At 52.6% G+C, this 20661-nt stretch overlaps 2 protein-coding genes across 3 annotated transcripts in view; one reads left to right on the top strand and one right to left on the bottom strand.

The window, feature by feature from the left end:
• Positions 1 to 631: 631 nt before the first annotated feature.
• Positions 632 to 16083, top strand: SIGLEC15 (sialic acid binding Ig like lectin 15). The gene is given in 7 exon segments (XM_054694070.1): positions 632 to 752; positions 8084 to 8143; positions 8723 to 9109; positions 10229 to 10447; positions 10450 to 10611; positions 11657 to 11687; positions 12638 to 16083. Coding segments are annotated over 7 exon segments (993 nt in total). The 5' UTR covers positions 632 to 700; the 3' UTR covers positions 12720 to 16083.
• The window catches only part of EPG5 (ectopic P-granules 5 autophagy tethering factor), a 100506-nt gene continuing 95684 nt past the window's right edge, over positions 15840 to 20661 (bottom strand). For both annotated transcript variants that reach the window (XM_037508586.2, XM_054694067.1), the window contains exon 44: positions 15840 to 20362. In XM_037508586.2, coding sequence (XP_037364483.1) covers positions 20180 to 20362 — 183 coding nt within the window. In that variant the 3' untranslated portion in view covers positions 15840 to 20179. The remainder of the gene's footprint in view (positions 20363 to 20661) is intronic.

The following is a 20661-nucleotide window of genomic DNA, read 5'->3' as shown; positions in this document are numbered from 1 at the left end:
ACAGAGCTGAGTCATGAGCTGCCCTTCAACAAGCTCTCCAGTGATTCTTCAGCCCATCAGAGCACAGTCCCAGGCCCTCTGGAGGGTGCTCTGGTGGTGAAAATGAGTCCCTTCTGGACAAGTCTTTGTCTTACAGATATTGACACCTTTCACTGGCCTTACTTACATGAGCTACTAAGCTATCTGCTCCTCCCCCTTGGGCTCTGCTTCCATCTGCCCAAAAACATCTCCAGAAGGGGATGGGAAGGGGAGAAAAGCAGAGGGTGGAGGGAGAGAACCCCACCCCACCCCCTCGGCAGGCAAAGTAGAGATGCTGGGGGGGAAGGACAGGAGAAAGGGCATGGAAGAAGCTGGAATAGGAGGAGAAGGGAGGGAGAGCAGCAAAGGAACTGCAGTTTTTTCAAAGGGGCCAGTGGCCACAGGAAAGGGCCTGCGTCTTCCCCACCTATTTCCCTGTTTCCTATCCCGGAAAATCATTCCAGTGGTTCCCCTTTCGGGTTTCCACATGACTAAACCCCACGGGTCTCAGCTAATTATACCTCGGCGCCTGCAGCCTCTGCAGCTCCTCCAGTGCCTGAGAGCCGGTGGGCTGCAGATCTCAGCACCCCTGCCGCCCCCTCCCACCCCTGCCCCCACGCAGACCAAGGGAGGTCCTGGTGGCGGGGTGCGGGGGCCGGCCTGGTCTCCAGGCGCTCACAACATGGAGGGAGCCATCCCACTCCTGGCCTGCTTGCTGTGCGTCCTCCTGATGGGTGAGTTTCCCACTGTTGTCTCTGGCCCATGCTCAGAACAGAGCAGATGCTGACAAAATCCCAGTCCATTCTCCTCTCCTTGAACTTGGGGCAGCTGCATGTGCCCAGATGCTCCAGGTCTGTGGAGGAGGAAGAGTGGGCACTTTGGGGTTGTGCCAGGAGCCAAAGTTCAGTCACCATTAAGTTTCGAGTGACTGGATGCAGTCCCCTGATGTCTCAGGGCCTCAGTGTCCCTACCAGTAGAAAGCCCACCCCACCCCCTGCCCTCATTGCTATGAGGACCCTGGGGGGATAAAGGGAAAGCATGGGGGAGGGCAGTCCAGGCTCTCAAGAGCCTGTGGGTGTCACTATCATCCAAATGCTTTGCCTTGATGGCTCAGCCCCAAAGACGTGGGGAGAAGAGCACATGGTTGTTTGGGGTGAGACTGGGGATAATTTTATGTGTGGAATAGGACGTGATAGAGGGTACCCTGACCACCCAGCAGGAACCCCAAGGGATGAGTAGCAACTCTTTACCATGGACTGAAGTAATGGTGCCATCGGTCACCAAGCTCAGCGAGCTGGTGTCCCCGGGAGCAGCATTTCGCAAAAGGCACTCACAGACCATCTGCATCAAAATATATTCTGGCTAGGCTTGAGACTACGTGAGGGAGCCTCATGTGTACACCACCCGGGGAGGACACCTCTTTTCTCTTCACACTGGCTGCCATCTTGCTAGTAGAACCACACATCTGTGAACTGGTGTGAATATGGGTCCCACTTTCTGGGACCCATATTCACCTGTGAGCTCATCCGTATGGCCTGGTGGGAGGGCAGGCAGGCAGAGGGCCTGAGCAGGAGACCAGAGGGCTGGGCTGGGCTGTGTGTGGGAGCCCAGGGGCCTGCACACACTTCTGAAAGGGGGCTCTGGACAGGCTCTTGGCAAAATCAAAGTGGAAGGAATTCATTAAAGTCCCTTTCTAACTTCCATGTTCTTCCTCGTGCCAAGTCACCTACCCCCAGCACCAGTACCTGGGGCAGCCCTAATCTCCCAGGGAGTCCCAGGCACGATCCTTGTCACTTCCCTCTTTCGTCCCCCAGATCTGCTCTTTCCTGCTTTCCTGGGAAAGCCAGGAAATGTGGTGGGTGGAAAGGACAGGGGTCTGGGAGCTCTGGTGACCTGGGCAAGTCTTAGCTGGCCAGCCCACACCTACCTAAGCAGGCCTTGCCCTTAGGGGCTTGGCGCCAAAGGGGCTTCTTTGCTCTGCGCCACAAGCCTGCTAAGTGAGAACCTTATCCCTGCTTCAAGGAGGCTCAGGAGGTCAAGTGCCATGCAGGGTACCCCAGCCCGGCTGTGCCCCCAAGTCTTCTGAGTGCATGTCCAGCCCTTTACACCCCTACCTGCGCCTTGAGCCTGGGCAAACCTCACTGCTCGGAGGTGTTTGCTTTACTAACTCTAAACCAATGCAGAAAAAAAAATCCCCAAAAAGACAAGGCTGTGAAACACAGCAGTTATGAGGAGGCAGGGGAATGTCAGGGAGGAGATGGGCCCTGTCCCTAGTCCTGGAGGTGGTGTGAGTATTCATGAGCCAGGGCACTTCTGTTCCCAGCGGCCACTGTGGTCAGTAGCTTGGACTGGGAATCCTACCCAGGGAGGAGGGGCGGCCGGGGAGCAGCGCCCTGTATCAAACACTGGCCCAGGGCAGGGTTACTCAGGGTCCACTTCTACCACACAGCAGCCGAGAGGAAAGAATTAAAGGGAAGTCAGCTAACCTGGAGGCAGAACCACAGCCAGGCCTCTGGCTCACACACCCCTGATTCTCAGTCCTTCTAGAAACTTCTGGGTCATAGAATTCCTGTTTCTGCTTCCTCCTCTCCCCTCTGGTTTCCACTCCTTTCTCACCTTTTCTCCACTGATAATCTATCTGAACAACGTGCAGGCCCAGAGAGAATCACTGGGAACACACTCGGGCAAGAGGGAACAGGATGAAAGGCAACGTGTCCCAGCTCAACACACACCTCTCAGTGCTGAGGCTTGGTGGCCAAGATGGACATCTCCCCTGGACCCCCAAATGCCCTCTGCTCACCCTCCAGGGGCCTAGCACCCGAGAGGTCATCACTGGAGTCGCCCCTGGAGAATACCCTGTTAACATGCCCCTGTGTCCCCAAGGGCGGCCGACAGTTGGGTTCACCAGATTGGCTCCCTGTCAACTGGCAATGGTAGCCAGCATGGGGGAGGGGACAGCAGCAGGCAGATCTCTGTGGAGCTCCAGCTCTCAGCGGAGTTTCCATGAGGGGCACTGGAGCCCATGGGGAGTGCCCACCTGGCATCTTTCTGTGCCCTTCCAAGCCCACAGTTCAAACATAAAGCCCACCCCCAAGAGCCCTGGTTCTTACTAAAGCGCTATTCTGTGCAGACACCAACCATTATCCCACACAACCACCAGGAGCTCACTTTCCTGTCTGTGTCCACCTCACACTCTGTGATGAAACCAGTAAACAGAGCTCCCTTGTCAATTAACATAAGTGCAATTGCACAAACTCACCGCAGACGACCTAGAGAGAGACTCGCATGTTGCTTCCTTTCCCACTGAGGAAGTGGTGGAGATCTTGGGTCAGATGCAGCCAAAAGCAAGGTTTCTATTTCCAATACCATCCAGAAGCCGCTTCTGTCCACCCAGCTTCTGCAGATGTTTCTATCGCCCTTGGGCGCTCATCTCATGCTGGCACCACAGGCATGGGGTTTGGGATAGTAGGTCCAGGGAGAGTCAGCTGCCCCTTAGCTGAGTTATGATTATGATGACCGGGGAGTGCCAGATGCTGCAGCCTCATCCCTTTTCCGCCGAGCGGCAGCACCCGGGGCGGTTAACAGAGCAATGTGAGCCTTAGTACATGCTGCCGGGACCATGTACGCGTGGATGTGTCCTTCCAGGCAACTGAGTTTTCTGGTGAACTGATGGCTTATATTTCAGTACAGCAAGTCCTCGCTCAACGTATCCAAAGTTTCTTGGAAACTGCGACTTTAAGTGAAACAACAATAACAAAACCAATTTTACCTTAGGCTGATTGACATAACCAAGAGTTCAGTTCCCCAAGTATATTTCTGGTCACAAAAACATTATCAAACTTCTAAACAGAGCCCAAAAACACTTCTGATATTAAGCAGTGATTTACATTCATTCATTCATTTTTCCCTGCTTGTTCTGGTTCAGAGCCTTGGGTGGTCACAGCCTCTCCCAGCAGCTCAGGGAGCAAGGCAGGAACCAGCCCTGGACAGGATGCCCTCCCATCGCAGGGCACATCATCCCCATATCCACAACCCCTCTGAGGGGACAATAGAGACATGCCAGCGCACCTCACATGCCTGGAGTTCCTGGAGAAAACCCCAGATACAAGAGAACTCCCAGCTCCATACAGACAGCTGGGGGGACCTGCCAATAGCCACAAAGTTAGGGATAGTGTGGCAAGGCCAGAGCCCAGGCAGACCCCAATTTTCCACCCGAGAGGCACGCCTCTCCTGACAGGGAACATTTCCAAGGTGATGTGGATAATGGCTCTCACACAGGCCGCTGCTTCAAGGTCCCTGGTCAGACTCCTCTAAATGGTCCCTTTTGTGCCTGCTTTTACCATTGCTACCCTGAGCCATCTTGTCATTACTTTTACTGGACCCTTCCTCCCAGGCTGTCAGTTGTCATTTCTGGAAGCTTTTAATGAGCTTCCAAAGAGAAGCCAAGCATGCCGACACATCCATTGCCCTCGAGAAATCTCTATTGAGTGAATAAATGCATCAATACATGACTAGCTTGGGTGAGTTTAGGGCAAAGGGGGAGGTTGTATTCTGTTTGGTCTAAGATGGCAAACAGAGTGATATGGGGGTATCTGTGTCCTGACCTGCTGTGTCACGATGAGCTCAAGACCCAGAGCGAGTCCACCAAGGGTTAGCACGCCCCACTGTATTCCCATCTCTGTGCAACTTTTGCAGGGATTGTGAAAGAGGGTGACTCACAGACGTGGAGTGTTTCCTTAGTGTCAGCACTGTGCTGGGTGATCTGCTTCTGTGACGTCATCCAGCCCCCCACCACCCTATGAGGAAGGGGTGTGCTCTTGATCTGGTAGTAGAGGAGCCCAAGACATGGCTCAAAGATTTTGCCCAAAGATCTGTAACTTGCCCAAAGATCACCTGCCAACGGAACGGCCTAGAGCAGCAGCAGGCACAGACTGGGTGCTTGACACAAGTCTAGGGAAAGAACAAGCACACGTGAGAAAGTCACCCAGCTTCAGCTATGACAAGGCTGGGGTACTTGATCCACCATGGGGCAAGGGGGAGTTATTTGGGCCAAAGGCAAGAATGTGGGCCTCCTGTTGACCCCAGAGGTTGATGCCATGAAGCAGGGAGATTGGAGACCTACAAGAGAGACCAAGGTTCCAGTTCTGGAATGAGCCGTCCCTCCCCTGTCCTCATAGAGACGTGCAGGAGCTGCCAGAGGGCACAGTAAATGTCACCGGATGCTGAGGAGCTTGGACGCCTGCCAAAGCAAACACATTTGCTCCCCTGGCAATTCCTGCTGCGCCTTCCCACCCTCACCTTACGTCCCCTGGGCGGTCTCATCCAAAGGTCTCTATGTGAGAGGGAGCCAGGAGCCGCCCGCTGTTCCGCAGGTAAACAGGGAACACCAGCCTCCCCCGGTGACTGGCGAAAGGGCCTCCTTGTGCCCTCTCTGCTCCTAGAGCACCACCCTCCCAGTCCCCGGGGCCCTGGTCTCACACTCCAGGCAGTTTCCAAGGAGCTGTCGTCCTCCCGCCAGTGAACATCCTGGCCAGGGGAGAACACGAGGCACCGAGGGCGACCCTTGGGTGACCCCTGGCTCTCGTTGCCAGTTGACCTTGCCTTCACTTGCGCTCTCTGAGGCCCAGGTCCCCTTTCACTCAAGGGGGGCTAATGACAGTACCTTATTGTTGAAATCTGAAATGATGAGAGGAGGAATGTCTCCAGGAAGTCCCAAAGCACTGTGTATTCCATGCCCCTTAGGCCTTCATGCCCTGTGACCTCCGCTGGGGTCCCTGCCACTCTATCTGTGCCCTTCATCTAAAACACCTTCTTCCTACTCAAGGCTTCATGACATCCCCACCTTCCTCAAGGCTCTGCTCCTCTCTCATCTCATGGGTCCGCCAGTCAATCCCTGCCCACCCAATAGCGGCACGCCTTCCCCCAACTCTGCGCCCACACTGTCCTACCAAGTTGCCCTCCCTCTCTTCAGCTCCCTCCAGCAATTCAGCTCGACATCACTCACCACGTGGCAGGCGCTGTGTGGGCGGTCACTACGTGAGGACAGCCCCACACTCGAGCTCTGCCCTCTGGGTGCTTCCAGGTGCCAGGGAGAGACAAGCAGTGAACAGGCTATGCCCTTACAGAGGAAGTACTTCTGCCAGTCCTGGGGCACAGGGGAGGCTGCAGGATATGGAGACCCAGGGGTGACTAGGAAGGAGCTGGGAGTTAAATATGCCCATGTTCAGACAGAGGGCACATTGTTAGTGTCCCTGACTAGAGTGCCTGGAAGGCTGAAGGGCTAGTCCTGCAATGGTCACAGATCTGTCTCTGTCTCCGAGCTGTGCGCTCCAGCCAGCTGATAAGTTATTCTTTGTAACTTCAGCTCATATCCTGGTGCCTGGTTTAGAGTGAGGACGTGTCCAATAAATGTTTGCTAAGTGATGAAAGCACAATAGCAAACCATACCTGGGGAATCAGCGCCTGGCTCCATGATACCTGTCAGACAAGACTAAGGTTGTAAAGGGTGGTAAGTGCAGGGAAACTGAGGCAGGGGCTGAGCATCAAGAGAGAGGAGATGCTTTCCGGAGCTAAAAATATTGTCGGAACCTGCAAACCCTTCAGAAAGGGTTTCTCACATAAGGAGTTAGACACTTTGGTTATCAACAGCTGAGTAAACAAGCTCTCACTAGGGAGAAATGTCAAATCCTCCACTTGGAGTCAGAAGCCTTTTTCCTCCTATCCGAAAGAAAAGAGAATTGGCTTAAAAACAGAGTGTATGAGAAAATAACTTGTGGCTTTAGCTGATAGCAAGTTCAGCAGGAATCTGAAGTATGGCTTGACATGAGGCACAGCCCACACACTTGATATGTACTCGGTGGTCCCGCACACCTGGCACCTGGAAATTCAAGCTCCTCCCCAGCCCCATCAGCCCACTACACTGGAGGGAAGGAGTCCAGAGCTGGTGATAAAGATGGGTAGGGGCAGGTGAGGGACTGGGACTCAGCAGAAAGAGAACAGTTTCATGGATCCAGGACAGCCATTTAGGATTCTGGAAGGGTGCTTTGAGGGGCAAGGGTACGTGCGCCAAGGGGCATGTGGGTGGTGGTTGACATTGGTTCTGTGCAGGAAGCCTGTCCTGACCTGTAGATTATTCATGAAGGGGATGGGATCCCTTGGGGGTGGCCTGCCAGCTGTGGGCATTCCTGCCCCAGATGTGAGTCAGGATACCCCAAGGAGCACTGAGCACTGGACTGGGAGTCCAAAAAGCTGGGTTTCTTCTGCCTTCTGCTGTGACTCTGGCCTTCATTTTCTCATCTACAACAGTATCTGCCCTGCCTTTCTCTCCCAGGATGTCATGAGGGCCATGTGACATGATGTATGTGCTACAGCTGTATAAACTGTAAAGCCCTTTGTAAATATACGGAATTATATTATTCCTGTAAAAGATCTCTCTTGTGAACTAGCCACAAGGGCCCAGCAGCCTGTATTCCCTCTTTGGGGAGGTATCACCCCTGGCCTGATCCTCCCAGGACATCCCTCCAGCCTCCTTTCCATCATCGCTCCCCTAAAAACAGCCCATATATGCATAGCGGGGCAGTGGTCACCAGCCCTCTGCCTACTGGAGGCAGAGCACAGATTCCAGACCTTGGGCCAAACAAACCTCAGAGGCTCGCAGCATGAGAGGTGAGGAAACCCAATCCAGGGGCACTTGGACAGAGGAAGGAGGCAGCACAGTGGCCCACGACTCCCTGTGTCTCAGCTCCCTGCTCCTACCCTCTCCCAGAGCTCACTGGGTTGACTTGAATTCTGGAAGAATCTCATCCAACTCAATACATAAGCTTCAAAGCACACCATTCCCTCCCAGACCGCCCCCCTCCACCTTTCCCCTCTGTAAATAGGAGTGTTGTCTCCTTGGATGTGACCCAAATTTCAAGCTTTTAGTGCATGGGAGTGCAGCCCGGGACTGCAACCGTGTGGAAGTTGGCTTTACCTCATCCTAGCTGTGTGGCTTCAGGCCATTACTCAGCCTCTCTGTGCCTCAGCTTATTAACATGTAGCTAGACATAACTGTGTTTACTTCTAGGATCATTTGTGAGAACTAAGAGAAATACTACAGAGACCTTGCTCTTCACGGAGTTACACAGTAAGTGCTTTTACTACTATCACCATTCTGGGGGACTTGGGATTTTGTTGTCACCACGAAATCCCACGGCTTTTCTGCAGTGGGGCAAGAGTATGGGGTTTCCCTCAGACATCCTGGGAACCAAGATCCCAGGAGACGCCGCTCATCACAGAGTGGGCCTCCTGCCTCCCGGGGGTGCTTTCTGCTTCCTGGGGCTTCTAGGTCTCCGAGAATGAGGGGGTGTCCCTTCAGGGGGTGTCCCAGGAAGGGTGGGGAACCACACCCAGGCACGGGCATCATAGTGCAGCTCAGGGAGAGAAAATTTCTCAACTAGCTCACAGTCTAGAGGGGATAAAAACACAGGAAAACAATAATCCTAAATATGGCTAGGGTTGCAATGGGGTGTGTGCACCAAAGGACACCCACAACCCCTGGGGAGGCGCATAGGGAGCCCACCAAATGCCCAGCACTTGGCTAGACCCTGGGGTATAAAGAGGTGGGGACCAGGGGACCAGTCCCTAGAATGGTTCTCAACCCGGCCCCACGCACACCCTGGACAGACCCCAAGGGCCGTCCTGTCCCGCCCGCTCGCCCTTGCAGGTGCGTCGGAGCAGCGCTGGTCCATGCAGGTGCCGGCCGAGGTGAGCGCAGCGGTGGGCGAGGCGGCCGTGCTGCCCTGCACCTTCACGCACCCGCACCGCCACTACGACGGGCCGCTCACGGCCATCTGGCGCGCGCGCGAGCCCTACGCGGGGCCGCAGGTGTTCCGCTGCGCGGCGGCGCGGGGCAGCGAGCTCTGCCAGACGGCGCTGAGCCTGCACGGCCGCTTCCGGCTGCTGGGCAACCCGCGCCACAACGACCTCTCGCTGCGCGTGGAGCGCCTCGCCCTGGCCGACGACGGCCGCTACTTCTGCCGCGTTGAGTTCGCCGGCGGGGACGTCCACGACCGCTACGAGAGCCGCCAGGGCGTCCGGCTCCGCCTGTCGGGTGAGCGCGGCGCGGGGCCCGGGGGCGCATGGAACACCCCGGGCAGGCGGCGCGGAGGGCGCGGTTGCTGTTGCTCTCCCCCAGCTCTCGCGCCCCTGTCCCAAGGGCTTGCAAGGGGCTGGGCACCGTGCCCACTGCTGGCATCAGAAGGCGTGATGCCTGATGCACGACCCTGTCTCTAAAGAAGGGGGCCTCAAACTTGGCGGTGGTTACTGGCCGCCTGCAGAATCCTGGTGCCAGGAAGGGTGGGGAAGACCCAGGCATGGGCATCATAGTGCAGCTCAGGGAGAGAAAACGTCCCCACTAGCTCACAGTCTAGGGGGGATAAAAACACGAGAAAACAATATTCCTAAATATGGCAAGGGTTGCAATGGGGTGTGTAAACCAAAGGATACCCACAACCCCTGGGGAGCTGCATAGGGAGCCCACCACATGCCCAGCACTTGGCTAGACCCTAGGGTATAAAGATGTGGGGACCAGTCCCTAGAATGGTGGTTCTCAACCTGGCCGGGCAATGGAGTTTCCTGTGGAACTTTTAATCATGCTGGACCCCTACAGTGAGGGATCCAGATGTTCTGGGTTCTAGGGTGGCTGGGCCAAGAATGTCCACATGCCCTTGGGTTGGGTTGGCTTGGCCACCTCTCTGTTTCACTTTCTTCCCAGAGTCTGCACCTCCCTGCCATAATCCCAGGACTCAGAATCAGTCTCAATTCTAGATGCAAGGTACCCCTGAAATCACACCAGCAGTCAGGCCCCCAGCCTAGGTGACACTGCAGGCACATTAGCTAAGAACCACCATTTAGTGAGTCCTTGCTACCAGCCAGACCCTAGTCCAAGCTTATTGCCTTGCCACATCTTCTCAACAGCCCAATAAGGTAAGTGACCCGCATCTTACACATGGAGAAACTGAGGCACAGAGTTGAGGAATAGCTTGCCCAGAGAATAGCAGGCTCAGAGTTGAGGAAAAGCCATACCTGTCCTGGGACCCAGGCAGGTGAGCTGCTCCCCCCATTTCCACTGAAGGGAACAGTTAGTGGTACCCCTAACCCTTGCCACCTCATGCATGCACTTAAACCACAGTTCATTTTCTCCCCCAACTCCCTTGACGGCCACCTGCAGCCACCCCACGGATACTCAACATCTCCGTGCTCCCTGGCCCAGCACACACCTACCGCGCACTCTGCACCGCCGAGGGGGAGCCGCCGCCTGCCCTTGTTTGGTCTGGCCCTGCCCTGGGCAATGGCTCGGCCACTGGGCCAGGCCTGAGTCAGGGTCGTGGCTACCAGGTGACCGCGGAGCTGCCCGCACTGGCCCAGGACGGTCGCTACACCTGCACAGCTCCAACAGCCTGGGCCGAGCAGAAGCCAGCGTCTACCTGTTCCGCTTCCATGGTGCCTCTGGGGCCTCAGCGGTCGCTCTCCTGTTCGGTGCCCTCTGCTTCAAGGCGCTGCTGCTGCTTGGTGTCCTGATAGCCCGTACAGCCGCTGCCCGCTGCGGCCTAGGTGGGTGCACCTGGGGCCAGAGTGGGTGCAAGGGGCATAGCAGGGCCTCCCTTCTTAGATAAGACCATCTCTCTGATCACCTCCTTGATACAACCGAAACACCATTTTTGCACTCCCAGCATCAGGCCCAGGAGGTGGGAACCAGCATTAGCCCATCTTACACCAGAAAGTTGGGATGGAAGAGGTTAAGAAACTTGCCTCTGGCCTGGAATCACAGAATTAGGGACCCAAACTGTATAGCCCCCCTTCATCACCACCCCCTAAATGACTCTTCCCTGAGGGCTCTGACCACACACAGGCCATTCCAAATGGCTCTATTCACTTATGTTACAGCAGCTCAAGGACCTGCTATGTGCTGTGTAGGTACTAGGACCACAGCTATGAATAAGACATGGTTCCCTGCCCTTGAATGGGATGGAACCAAATAATGTGATATGCAGTGAGCTTTTGGAGTTGGGGGAGTGGGTTGATAGAAGCCAGAGGAAAAGCTTACGTTGGCAAGGTGAGAGCTACATCAAAAATTACAGGTGGGCCCAAGCTAGGGAAACATGGAGCAAGTGGTATTCCTAACAGAAGGAACGGCATGTGCAAAGGTGTGGGGTGTGAACAGCAGGGTGCTCTTGCCCCACACTGCTCTGAGGTGGACGGATGGGTGGGTGGGAAAATTGCTCTGTGCCCTGGAAAGGGGACTTCCTACAGCCTGTCAGACCACTGGGTCAGTAGCACCAGCCTCACACTCTCATGGGATGAAATCCAGATATTGTCAGCTGCCCTGGTGCTTCCTGTGCTAAGGCCACACTGGTGTTCTTGCTGGCCTTCGAATTCACTGGGCATCCTGACCTCAGGGTATTTTCCCATTGGACTGTTCCTCACTCCACCCTTCTCCTTAACTCCCGAGCCTCTCTCAGGCTTCTTGTTCACACCCTGCTACCTTGCAGTTTGTTGTATCTGCCCTTCAGACCACTGTGGGGTGGGGTGGATGGCAGGGCTGGTAGTATGGAGGTACCATGGAGGTTCATGCCCTCTCTTTCTCTCTCTCTTTCAGAGCACCCAGTCACCCAGGTCAGCCCACCACGGTAAGTGAACTACCAACCTCACCCCACTGACCAGTAAGTACAGGCCTCAGGCTGGTGGCATGAGGAGACAGAACAGGCAAAGTGGGCTCTGGTCTTAGTCAGGAGCTAGGCCCTCCCTGTCCCCCTCCTTCAGTTCACCACATTCATCATAGGCCAGACCAGGCCATGCTGACCTGCTCCCTGCTGCTCTCCCCTATCCCAACAAGGCCCTGATTCCCAGCATTTAACTTCCTGGGCCTCCCACAACTGGCAGAGCTCCCAGACCTGGTGTCAGGCAGGCTATGGGATTTATTCCAAGTACAACGAGAAGTCCCTCAATGGTTGTAAGCAGGTAAGTGGCCCAATTTGAAGAATAAGGGCTATTGATCAAGGCTGAGACTGGTTCAGGTGGCAGCAGTGGACAGAGGGCAGACAGAAGGCAGGGCTGGCCAGAGGATTGGGTAGGCAGAGCAAGGAAGGGAGGGTGCCAGCCAAGATGTCCAGGTTTGGAGCTGGAAACTGGAGGCCACTTACCAAGGTGAGGAAGAGAGAAGAGAAGGTGGGGTGGTATGGCCAGGAGCACACCAGCACTACGGACAGTGAGGTGTGAGGTGCCCGGTGAGACATCCCAGAAGTCAAGGGGCAGCCGCACCACAGGGACGAGGCTACCCACTGGAGGTCAGGAACAGGGAAATGGCTTTTGACGCCAGATGACATCCCTTTGAGAAGACAAAGAGACTCTGCAGTCCGGGATGCTGTCAGCCCCTCCCTGTTATAAAAGTTCTCCCACTGCCCAGGCCCCTCCCTTCACTTAGTCTCCAAGCCTGTTGGATCTAGGGGTCTCCCTACCCCCTACCCCTCCCCTACTCCCATCGTCACCTCATCCCCACCTTCCCATTGCTGTGGTATGCTTTGGGCAGTTAGGACCCCGCTCCTGTATGGGTGATCAGCTAACTTTCTTGTGTCCACAGGCCCCAGGTTCAAGAGTCCAACTATGAAAATTTGAGCCAGATGAGCTCCCAGGGTTCCCGGGCAGCTGTGTGTTCACCGTGAGGAACCCCTTGGCCAAGGCGAGGCAAGGCTGAGATGGCCCTTCCTGGCTCCCAGACACCTTGGCAGCTGGGCAACCCCCAGAGGGGTTCAGGACCTCACCCCCAGAGGCTCAGTGGAGCCCTGTCTCAAGGCCCTCATGATGTTTATGTCTTGGGGACCAGCATTTTGAAAGTGTATAATGTGTGTGCACATGTGAGCTTCATCGTAAACTTCCAGAAAATTCCCTCTAACCTGTTCTTACCTAGAATGCTACAGAAAAGCAAGCGGTGCACTGGTCAGAAATCCAGAGGCCGAGGCTCTGTCTGGGCTTGGGCACCAACCTGCTGGGTGGCCGAGAGCACTGTTGCCTCCCTGGGGCTCAGCTCCCCCATGGCTGAACCCGGCTGGTGGTGTTCTTCCCTCCCGGTTGGCTTCCAAGATCTCAGGGATGACGGATGTGAAGGGACTTTGTGAAGCACGAAGTTGCCTGTAAATGTGAGGGGCGGTGCAGCCTCCTCCTTGCAGAGCAGGGTCAGGAAGTGCAAAGTTGTCATACAGTGTGGCACCCACACCAGCCTCGCGAGAGCAGGGGCTCCAGAGAATGAGCCCGGGGCTAGGGCCGAACAAACCTGTGCTCCAGAACATCAAATCCTAGAAACTAAGTGGCAAGGAGAGGCCTGAAGCCCTTGCCCCTGCGTCTCCTCTCTGTGTCCCACATTCTGCCCACCTTCACCCTCCCTGCCCCGCTCAGGGTGCTCTGCACAGCCCCGGGCTGGGACCCCCTGGGTAAGGCAAGGACAAGTGGGCAATGGCTTCCTTGGTTGACTTGGGATCCATCCAGGATTGTGTGTTAAAAGGTCAGAGAGGTACCTACTTGTGTGAGGGTGCTTGGGGGCCCCTCCATGGGAGTCCTGTGTCACCAGGAAAGAAGTGCAGGACACAGGGGGGCGGGCGGTGTGAAACATCTGCCTGGTCTTTGGACCAGTTTCACAGCCAAGAAAAAAAGTAATTGGAATTATTTACTACCTGTCTATTTTATGCAGGAACCGCAGCAGGTGTTGGGGATGGATACGTGCATGACATGAATAGGCGCATGTATCAGTCAGGCTGGGCTAAGTGGTTCTATGGGAACAAACTCCAATATCATGGTGGCTAAAAACATTAAGGGTTTATTCTCTCCAAAGCTACATGCCCATTACAGATTGGTGGGGCCTTGCTCACCACCCTTACTGAGGGCCCCAGACTCTCAGGGATCCACCACACCTAATATTGTAGATTGCTCGGTTGGAAATCAAAAGAAAGCCCCAGAGTGGCCCCAACTTGTGATCACAGTTCATTGGCCACACTAGCCATGCGCCCCACTCACCTGCAATGGGCCGGGCAGTGCAGCTTGACACAGTACTTGGGAGGAGGAAAGCCAGGATCATCCGTGAATGGCCCTGGTGACTCCACAGTGACTCGGGAGTTCTCAGGCTAGTGAGTGACACAGAGCAGTAAGTAGTAAATCATGCAAGGACAACAGCGGTGTAGAAGCATCCTGGGGTGCTGTGGGAGCGCGTGAAAAGGGTATTGGGCCCAGTCTTGAAAAGGCTTTCTGGGAGAGGGGGAGTGGAGTTGGTACACATTGGCCATGCCTGTGGGGGAGCCTCTCTGGGGAGCAAGGAGGGTGCCAGGTAAGAAAGAAGGGCATTCTAAGCTGAAGGGGCAGTCTCAGCAGAGACAAGTAGATCTGACCCAGCTTGGTGTTTGAATAGTTGGAAGTTGCCAGAGCTGAGGCTGCTGCAAAAGACACCAGCAGGCAGTGGAGTGCTGCCCTGCAGGGACAGAGCACAGAAGGGAGTTGGGTGCCGGCTGGGGTAGCTGGTTCCCTGTACTTTCACCTTCTGACCACCACACCTTGCCTTGGAGCTGGGACTTCCTCACTGAGTTATGGGGTAACCAGCATCAGGACACCTGGAGAGTTTGCTCAAAAGCCTCTTCCTCCTATTGTATGAACTAAAGGGAGGAAACGTGATCCTCCAAAACAGTGGGCACAGTGGGATTCCCTGGGCTTTTCAGGGCTTGGCCCCAGAGCTTCCTCCTCCACAGTCTGTCCCTAAGTCCTATCTGCCAGTGACCTCAAAGGGTCACCAACTCTGAAGATTGCCCAGGAAAGCCCTAATGGGGACACTCACCTTCACATTCTGGCAGAGGTTGCTGCTGTGACCTCTGATGGGAAGGGGAAGAGGAAGGGAAAGTGTGGAAGGGGGTGAGGCCTTAAGAAAGATCAAGGAGAAGTTGGCCAGGAGCAGGTAAACCCAGGAAAGCTAAGAGTTTCCAGGGTAAATCTGGTCTAAGCCACAAACATAGACTATGTTAAAATAGTGTCCAGACCACATGACTTCAGCATGACCAGGAATAAGAGTCTGTTTCCTAAAAGGTTTAGGCAGGTAAGGAAAGACCAAGTGGGAAGGAGGGCTGTCCCCAGGAGTGTGTTTTTAGAGTCGTGGTTCTTTTATCCTCAGATGAAGCTCAGAGTTGCCCCTTGTAACACAGGCCACTTTCTAAGCCATTTCTTTGGGAGTGTCCCAGCAAGGAAGCAAGACAAGCCTCTGTGCCACATTTCAACCCATAAGTACTGTGGTTCTATGTGGAAAAGGAAGCCAAACCCAAACAAGAGTGGGAAAGAGGATACATCCCACACCAAGAGGGTTGTTTGGGGGGACCCCAAGTTGATGCCAATCTCCAATCAAATATGTAGACCCTCCCACCATACTTTGCCCATTCACTATTAATAAATATGAACACCAAGGAACAACTCCCTGGCCTCCCAACACAGAAAGGGTTTTCAGAGCAGCCCATGACCAAGGATGGGGCTTAAGTACCTGGCCGGCGCCCCCTACTCAGCAGTGGGGGTCTTTGTGAGCTTCATGTCCTTCCTCCCACCAAGACTCTGGAGCTCTAGTGAGCTGTCTGGGATCACCAGGTCTTGGATGTCTGTGTCTTAAAACTCCAAAATTTTCAATTCTCAAAGTAAAATGTCACAGAACATAGATTCTACCTGTTACAAACTTCCTAATGGCACATTTTTCTTAGTGAGATTTCTGGATGAAAAGACCTGCCAACCAACTACCCAAAAATGACATGTCTGCTATGTGTACATTAAAAGTGAATCTAGTTTATTTGCAGAAGTTTACTTAACCAATTCCCATTTCTCTGTTTCTCATCATTATATAAAAAGTCACCCTTTATACAAACATGTAAAATGCTGAACAATGTGTAGGAAATGAATATCCCACATGTAATGACATGCAGGAAGGAAAGGAGTTGAACACACTTGAGGTATTTGTCACTATGTAAGTGATTTTAAGTCTTTGAAGGAAAAATAAACTAACTCAGTGCTCGATGGGAGCTGTTTCATCTATATAATAGAAGTTATAATCAATAATTTTCCTTATTGAGCTCATTATCCCAAAATAGGGTCAGTAGTTAATTTTTTTTCCAAGTTATTGTCATCACAAATCAGGAACCTATCTGGACTGAAGAAAATAGTAATTCTGGCCTTTATAGGACATCTGGTGTCTAGATTTGAGGCTCATCACAGAACTGACTTAAGAACTCCGTGCTGTAAACTCAGAAGCCAATGGAAGATCACAGGCAACCCTAAAAAAACCACCAACCATACTTATTTCCAACATCGAACACATTTTGCTTAAGAAGCAGAAAAATGATCAAGTACTACCTCAAATAAGCTGTCAAATTGGCCCCAAATGAAGAGTCATTTAAAGGTGAGTGCAGAGGGGCCTGTTTTTAGCCCTATGCTGCAGGTATGTGAGGGGACCGACGCTGGAGATCTGGAGCTCAAACACGGCACTGGTTGTGCCAGTCACAGGGCATAACTGTGAGTGGAGGCCACCAAGTGTCCACAGGCATGATGGTCACACTGCTGGTCCATGCTGGGGGGCCAACTACCAGGGCACGGACTAGGATGAGGGCACAGCATGAAAGAAGTACATTCTCCCAGTGCCTGCAGGCAAGTGGCAACTTAAATTTGTGCCCTTGGTGCCTCCTTTGTCTCACCCAAGTCCTGGACACTGTCCTCTCTTAGAATACGTGAGCATTTTCCCCACGTGTAGCCCTGTTGCCATGGTGGGGGAGAGCATTTAGCCTGAAGGGGATCCATGGATGGGCAGAGGTTGGGTCAGAGACATGACGGTCTGAGTGTGTCTCATGTGAGGGGCAAGAGCAGCCCTCGCCTGGCTTATTCCTGCAGATTCCTGAGCAGCGTTAGCCAGAGGTGGGCTTGAGTTCCAAATGAAGAAGTACAAACAGCTAGCCAGTAGCAGCCTGGGCCTGGCATCCAGGGGTGGGACTGCAGGCCCTGGGAGAGGGGGTGGAGGGTGGAGGATCAGGGTTGGGGTTGGCACTTGACTAAAGCCGGGACAGGCTGCTCTGTAGGGGAGGAGTGTCTGGACTAGGCTTTCCTCACTTTCCTCAAGCTCAAGGGACTGAAACTGACAGATTTAGGCATAGCCCCGAGAAGGCAAATGTGGCTGAGCCAACAAACTGATCCTGAAACTGCAAAAGGAGTCGTGCCTGGAGCCGAGGTCCTCTGTAGGTCTCGCAGCCCCAGGCACTTGTAGGGTGGGGGTCTGGTTCCAGTGTCAGGCTCAGCAGACTCAGCTACAGGACTCCTGCCTCAGCATCTGTGCCTTCGTCTCCTGTCAGTGTTTGCTTGTTGCAGAGTTAAAGGCTGGGGCTAAGAGAATGAGGGAGAGCATGTCAGGTGCCTCTCTGACCAGTCCTTTGTGTACTGTGGTGGGGATGAGTGGAGAAGCAGAAGAGGGGTTTTTCATGGCATCCAGGCAGCGGCTACACATCTGTCTGAACCAGCAGCACTGAGGGCCACGTGTGGGCAGTTTGCAGTCACACCCTTTCACCTTCCACGTTGCTGGGCACAGATGCACTTGGTCTTGCTTAATCTGTGTATCTACATGCAGTGCACATAAGTCCTGGAACTGGGACCTGGACTCTGGAGGCTGTTTTCTGGAGCAAAAGCCCGTTGTTCCTGAAAGCCACTGTCAGTGCTGTTTTGTCTGCCAGGTCTATTCTTTTCCAGGAGGCTTCAGCAGCATTGCCAACTTCTGAGCTATTTCAGTGTCTTTGGCTCACTTTCTTAGACCAGAGCCTCTCAGAGGAACTTATATGGTTGCTGACCTCAAACAAAAGCAATCAGTTATTTCAATAACAAGTAGAGTTTACGAGGAAACAGACTAGAGGACCGATTGGTGAATGGGTGTTCATGATGAGATCCAGGGCACTTACCCAAGCCCAAAACTAACTAACTCTATACGACCTCTGGCGAGCCCACCCCTCAGTTCCACAGGAGGGGAATTTGTATTCCCTCCCTTGAGAGATGCCAGGCATGTGGGGTTCTGTAGTTTGCTGACTTGTGTGCCTGTGTGGCCACTTTCTAGCCTCCCGGCCTCATTTAAATGGAGTTCTGAATATTACTGTTCACAGGGTGAGCACCCCTTCGGTGAAGTGTGAAGGAGTTAGAAAGGAAGCACTTTTCCTCACCATCTCCGATAATCAAGTTAGAGTCAGATGACATCAGGCATAAAATCTGCATCAATTTGACCAACTGAAATACTTTACAAGATAGTTTACTATCCCTAAAAATAGAATTCTTACCAGCTACAACCAAAGATTGATTTTATTTTTTTTATAATTTTTACAGGCCAAAGATACTATAAATATTATAAACCTTCAAAAATTAACAGATTAATCATAATTTTTTTAAAATGTACATACTTCACTCAAACATTTCACATTCTAGGATATCAATAATTACATCCTCCTCAAAGAAAACAGCACACAAAATATTTCCTGTCATAAAACCTTTGTTGCCAAATCAGCTATTAAACTGTCCAAAGCATCTAAAATTTTCCCATCAACAGCGCAGGGAAGATCACTGACTTGGAAATGGAGAGAAGCAAACACAAGGAGCGCTGAGACATGCCCTCAGGGTGGACACTTGGTGGCCTACAGCTTGGAGGCTGAGCAGGCAGATCTCTATCAGCTATGTCTGTGAGGCAGAATTGTTCTGTCCGACTAAAGAAGTTCCAAATAAAGAGCAATTCCTGCACACTTCCAAATGTGGGGGAAGCACTCCAAAAGGATATTTAAAAAGAGATTATCACTCAGTTAATCGGTATCCCTATCTCGCCATTTAAAGTTCTCTGTGACTGTTCAGACATTTTCAGGTGACTATCCTTGCGCTATAGATAACTCAACAAAGACAAGCTGGACAAAGAGAATCAATTCTGAGGCTATGGTATTACAAATATGAAGACAGAAGTCAAACTGCTAATTCCTGAGGAAAATAACAAGAGCACAAAGAAGGTGACAGAACAAGGCAAAGTTACAGGCTTTGGTAATGAAGGAATAAACTGTTAGCAACAGGAGATACATGGCAACTGGAAAAAACAAATTTCATTTTCAGTCTCCTGTCCTGACCCAGTTTCCATGTACAAGTGTTTCAACAGGTTTGCTAGCTTCGTTTGAGTCTAAATATGGAGTGAAGCAACACATAGGGAACAGAGAATTGAATTCTCAACATCTGTCCATGTGTGTCTGTCCATGCTAGGGCCTTCCAGTACCAGACTTGGTGTCCATCAAGGTTACCAGCTTAGATGTGCCTGGGGGCTACGTAAATGAGGAGAATAAGGGGATGGCTGGGGCAGGACCAAAGGGAATTTAAGTCTGTAACGAACTGGAGTGAGTGCTGACTACAAGCTCTTCCATTTGCGCCAAACAAAATCCACACTGTGTGCACCCAACCCCACTCAGGTGTCTGGCGCTCTCTGTGAGGACGCGTGGCTGGGTGGAAATAAACTGGTCACCATCTCTTCAGTCCAGTGGATCATGTGGCCATATTTTGGACAATGACTCACGATAATTTAGCATTTTTATCTTCCATTTGAGAGAAATAATAAAATATATATTCCCCTCCAAAAATGTGGGAAATACGTTTTCCCACATTTGAGAAGGGCAGAAATTTTCAAAGCTTGTTTTATTTTGAAGGAACATATATGGGTTTCAAAAGCAAGGGTTCTACATGATTCCTAAATTAGATGTGGCACAGGAGTCTTAACATTTAAATAAATATGAGGAGAGAGAAATGGAGACAGAGGAACCCCACCTTGGGGTCTGGTGAGATGACTAGGCTATTTGGCAACTGTGAGTGGCTCTGAACCCAAGTGGAACTTAGTACATTTCTCTTGTTGGATAAACATTAAAACATAAAAACATACATCAAAACACATACACATGTGCACATGCACAACAGAAATACCTAGTGCCTTGCAATTTGCTTCTCAGTCAACTCACCCATTGGCCAAACTGAGTTCAGCAGTTAAAGTGAACAAAGTTACTTGTGCAACAGCAAAGTCACATGTAAACATAAACAGCAACAGGGTTTTTCAAGAGCCTCAGTGTTACTATCGGATGTTGTCCAAATAATGCACTTCTGGATAAAGACAGTTAACAAGAAGAGCCAAGAGGCTTTTCCCATCTTGGAGGCAATGACCAGGACTCTTTATAAATTGTGTGGCCTGCGAGATCTGATCCTGGTATTCAACATACTGCTTACTTGATGTCAAGGATTCAAGAGCAGCCAGAGCCTGAAAAACATGGAGAAGAGAGGGTTAACCACATGGATATATAACATGACTCCCACAGGCAGAGCACACCCAACCATCATCATTGGGTACAACCACGAGCCTCCTGGGAGTTAGAGTCCCAAAGACTGACTACCCACACCAGAGAGAGACCAGCAATCCAAGCATCTCCAGCTTTTGCTGCCTCCCACGTCCACCCCTTCCTTCTTTCCATCCTGCGCTGTTTCCTGGCTTCACTGCAGAGATCCTCTGTGTGGCCATGCTGGAGGGTGGTTCCACCTCGTTCTCCTCCCCCAGTCTCT

Source organism: Talpa occidentalis, unplaced genomic scaffold (assembly GCF_014898055.3).
Source record: "Talpa occidentalis isolate TD23 unplaced genomic scaffold, MPIMG_talOcc4v2.1 talOcc4.13, whole genome shotgun sequence".
In the NCBI taxonomy this organism is placed as follows: domain Eukaryota; kingdom Metazoa; phylum Chordata; class Mammalia; order Eulipotyphla; family Talpidae; genus Talpa; species Talpa occidentalis.
This window is presented reverse-complemented; position numbering and strand designations above follow the sequence as displayed.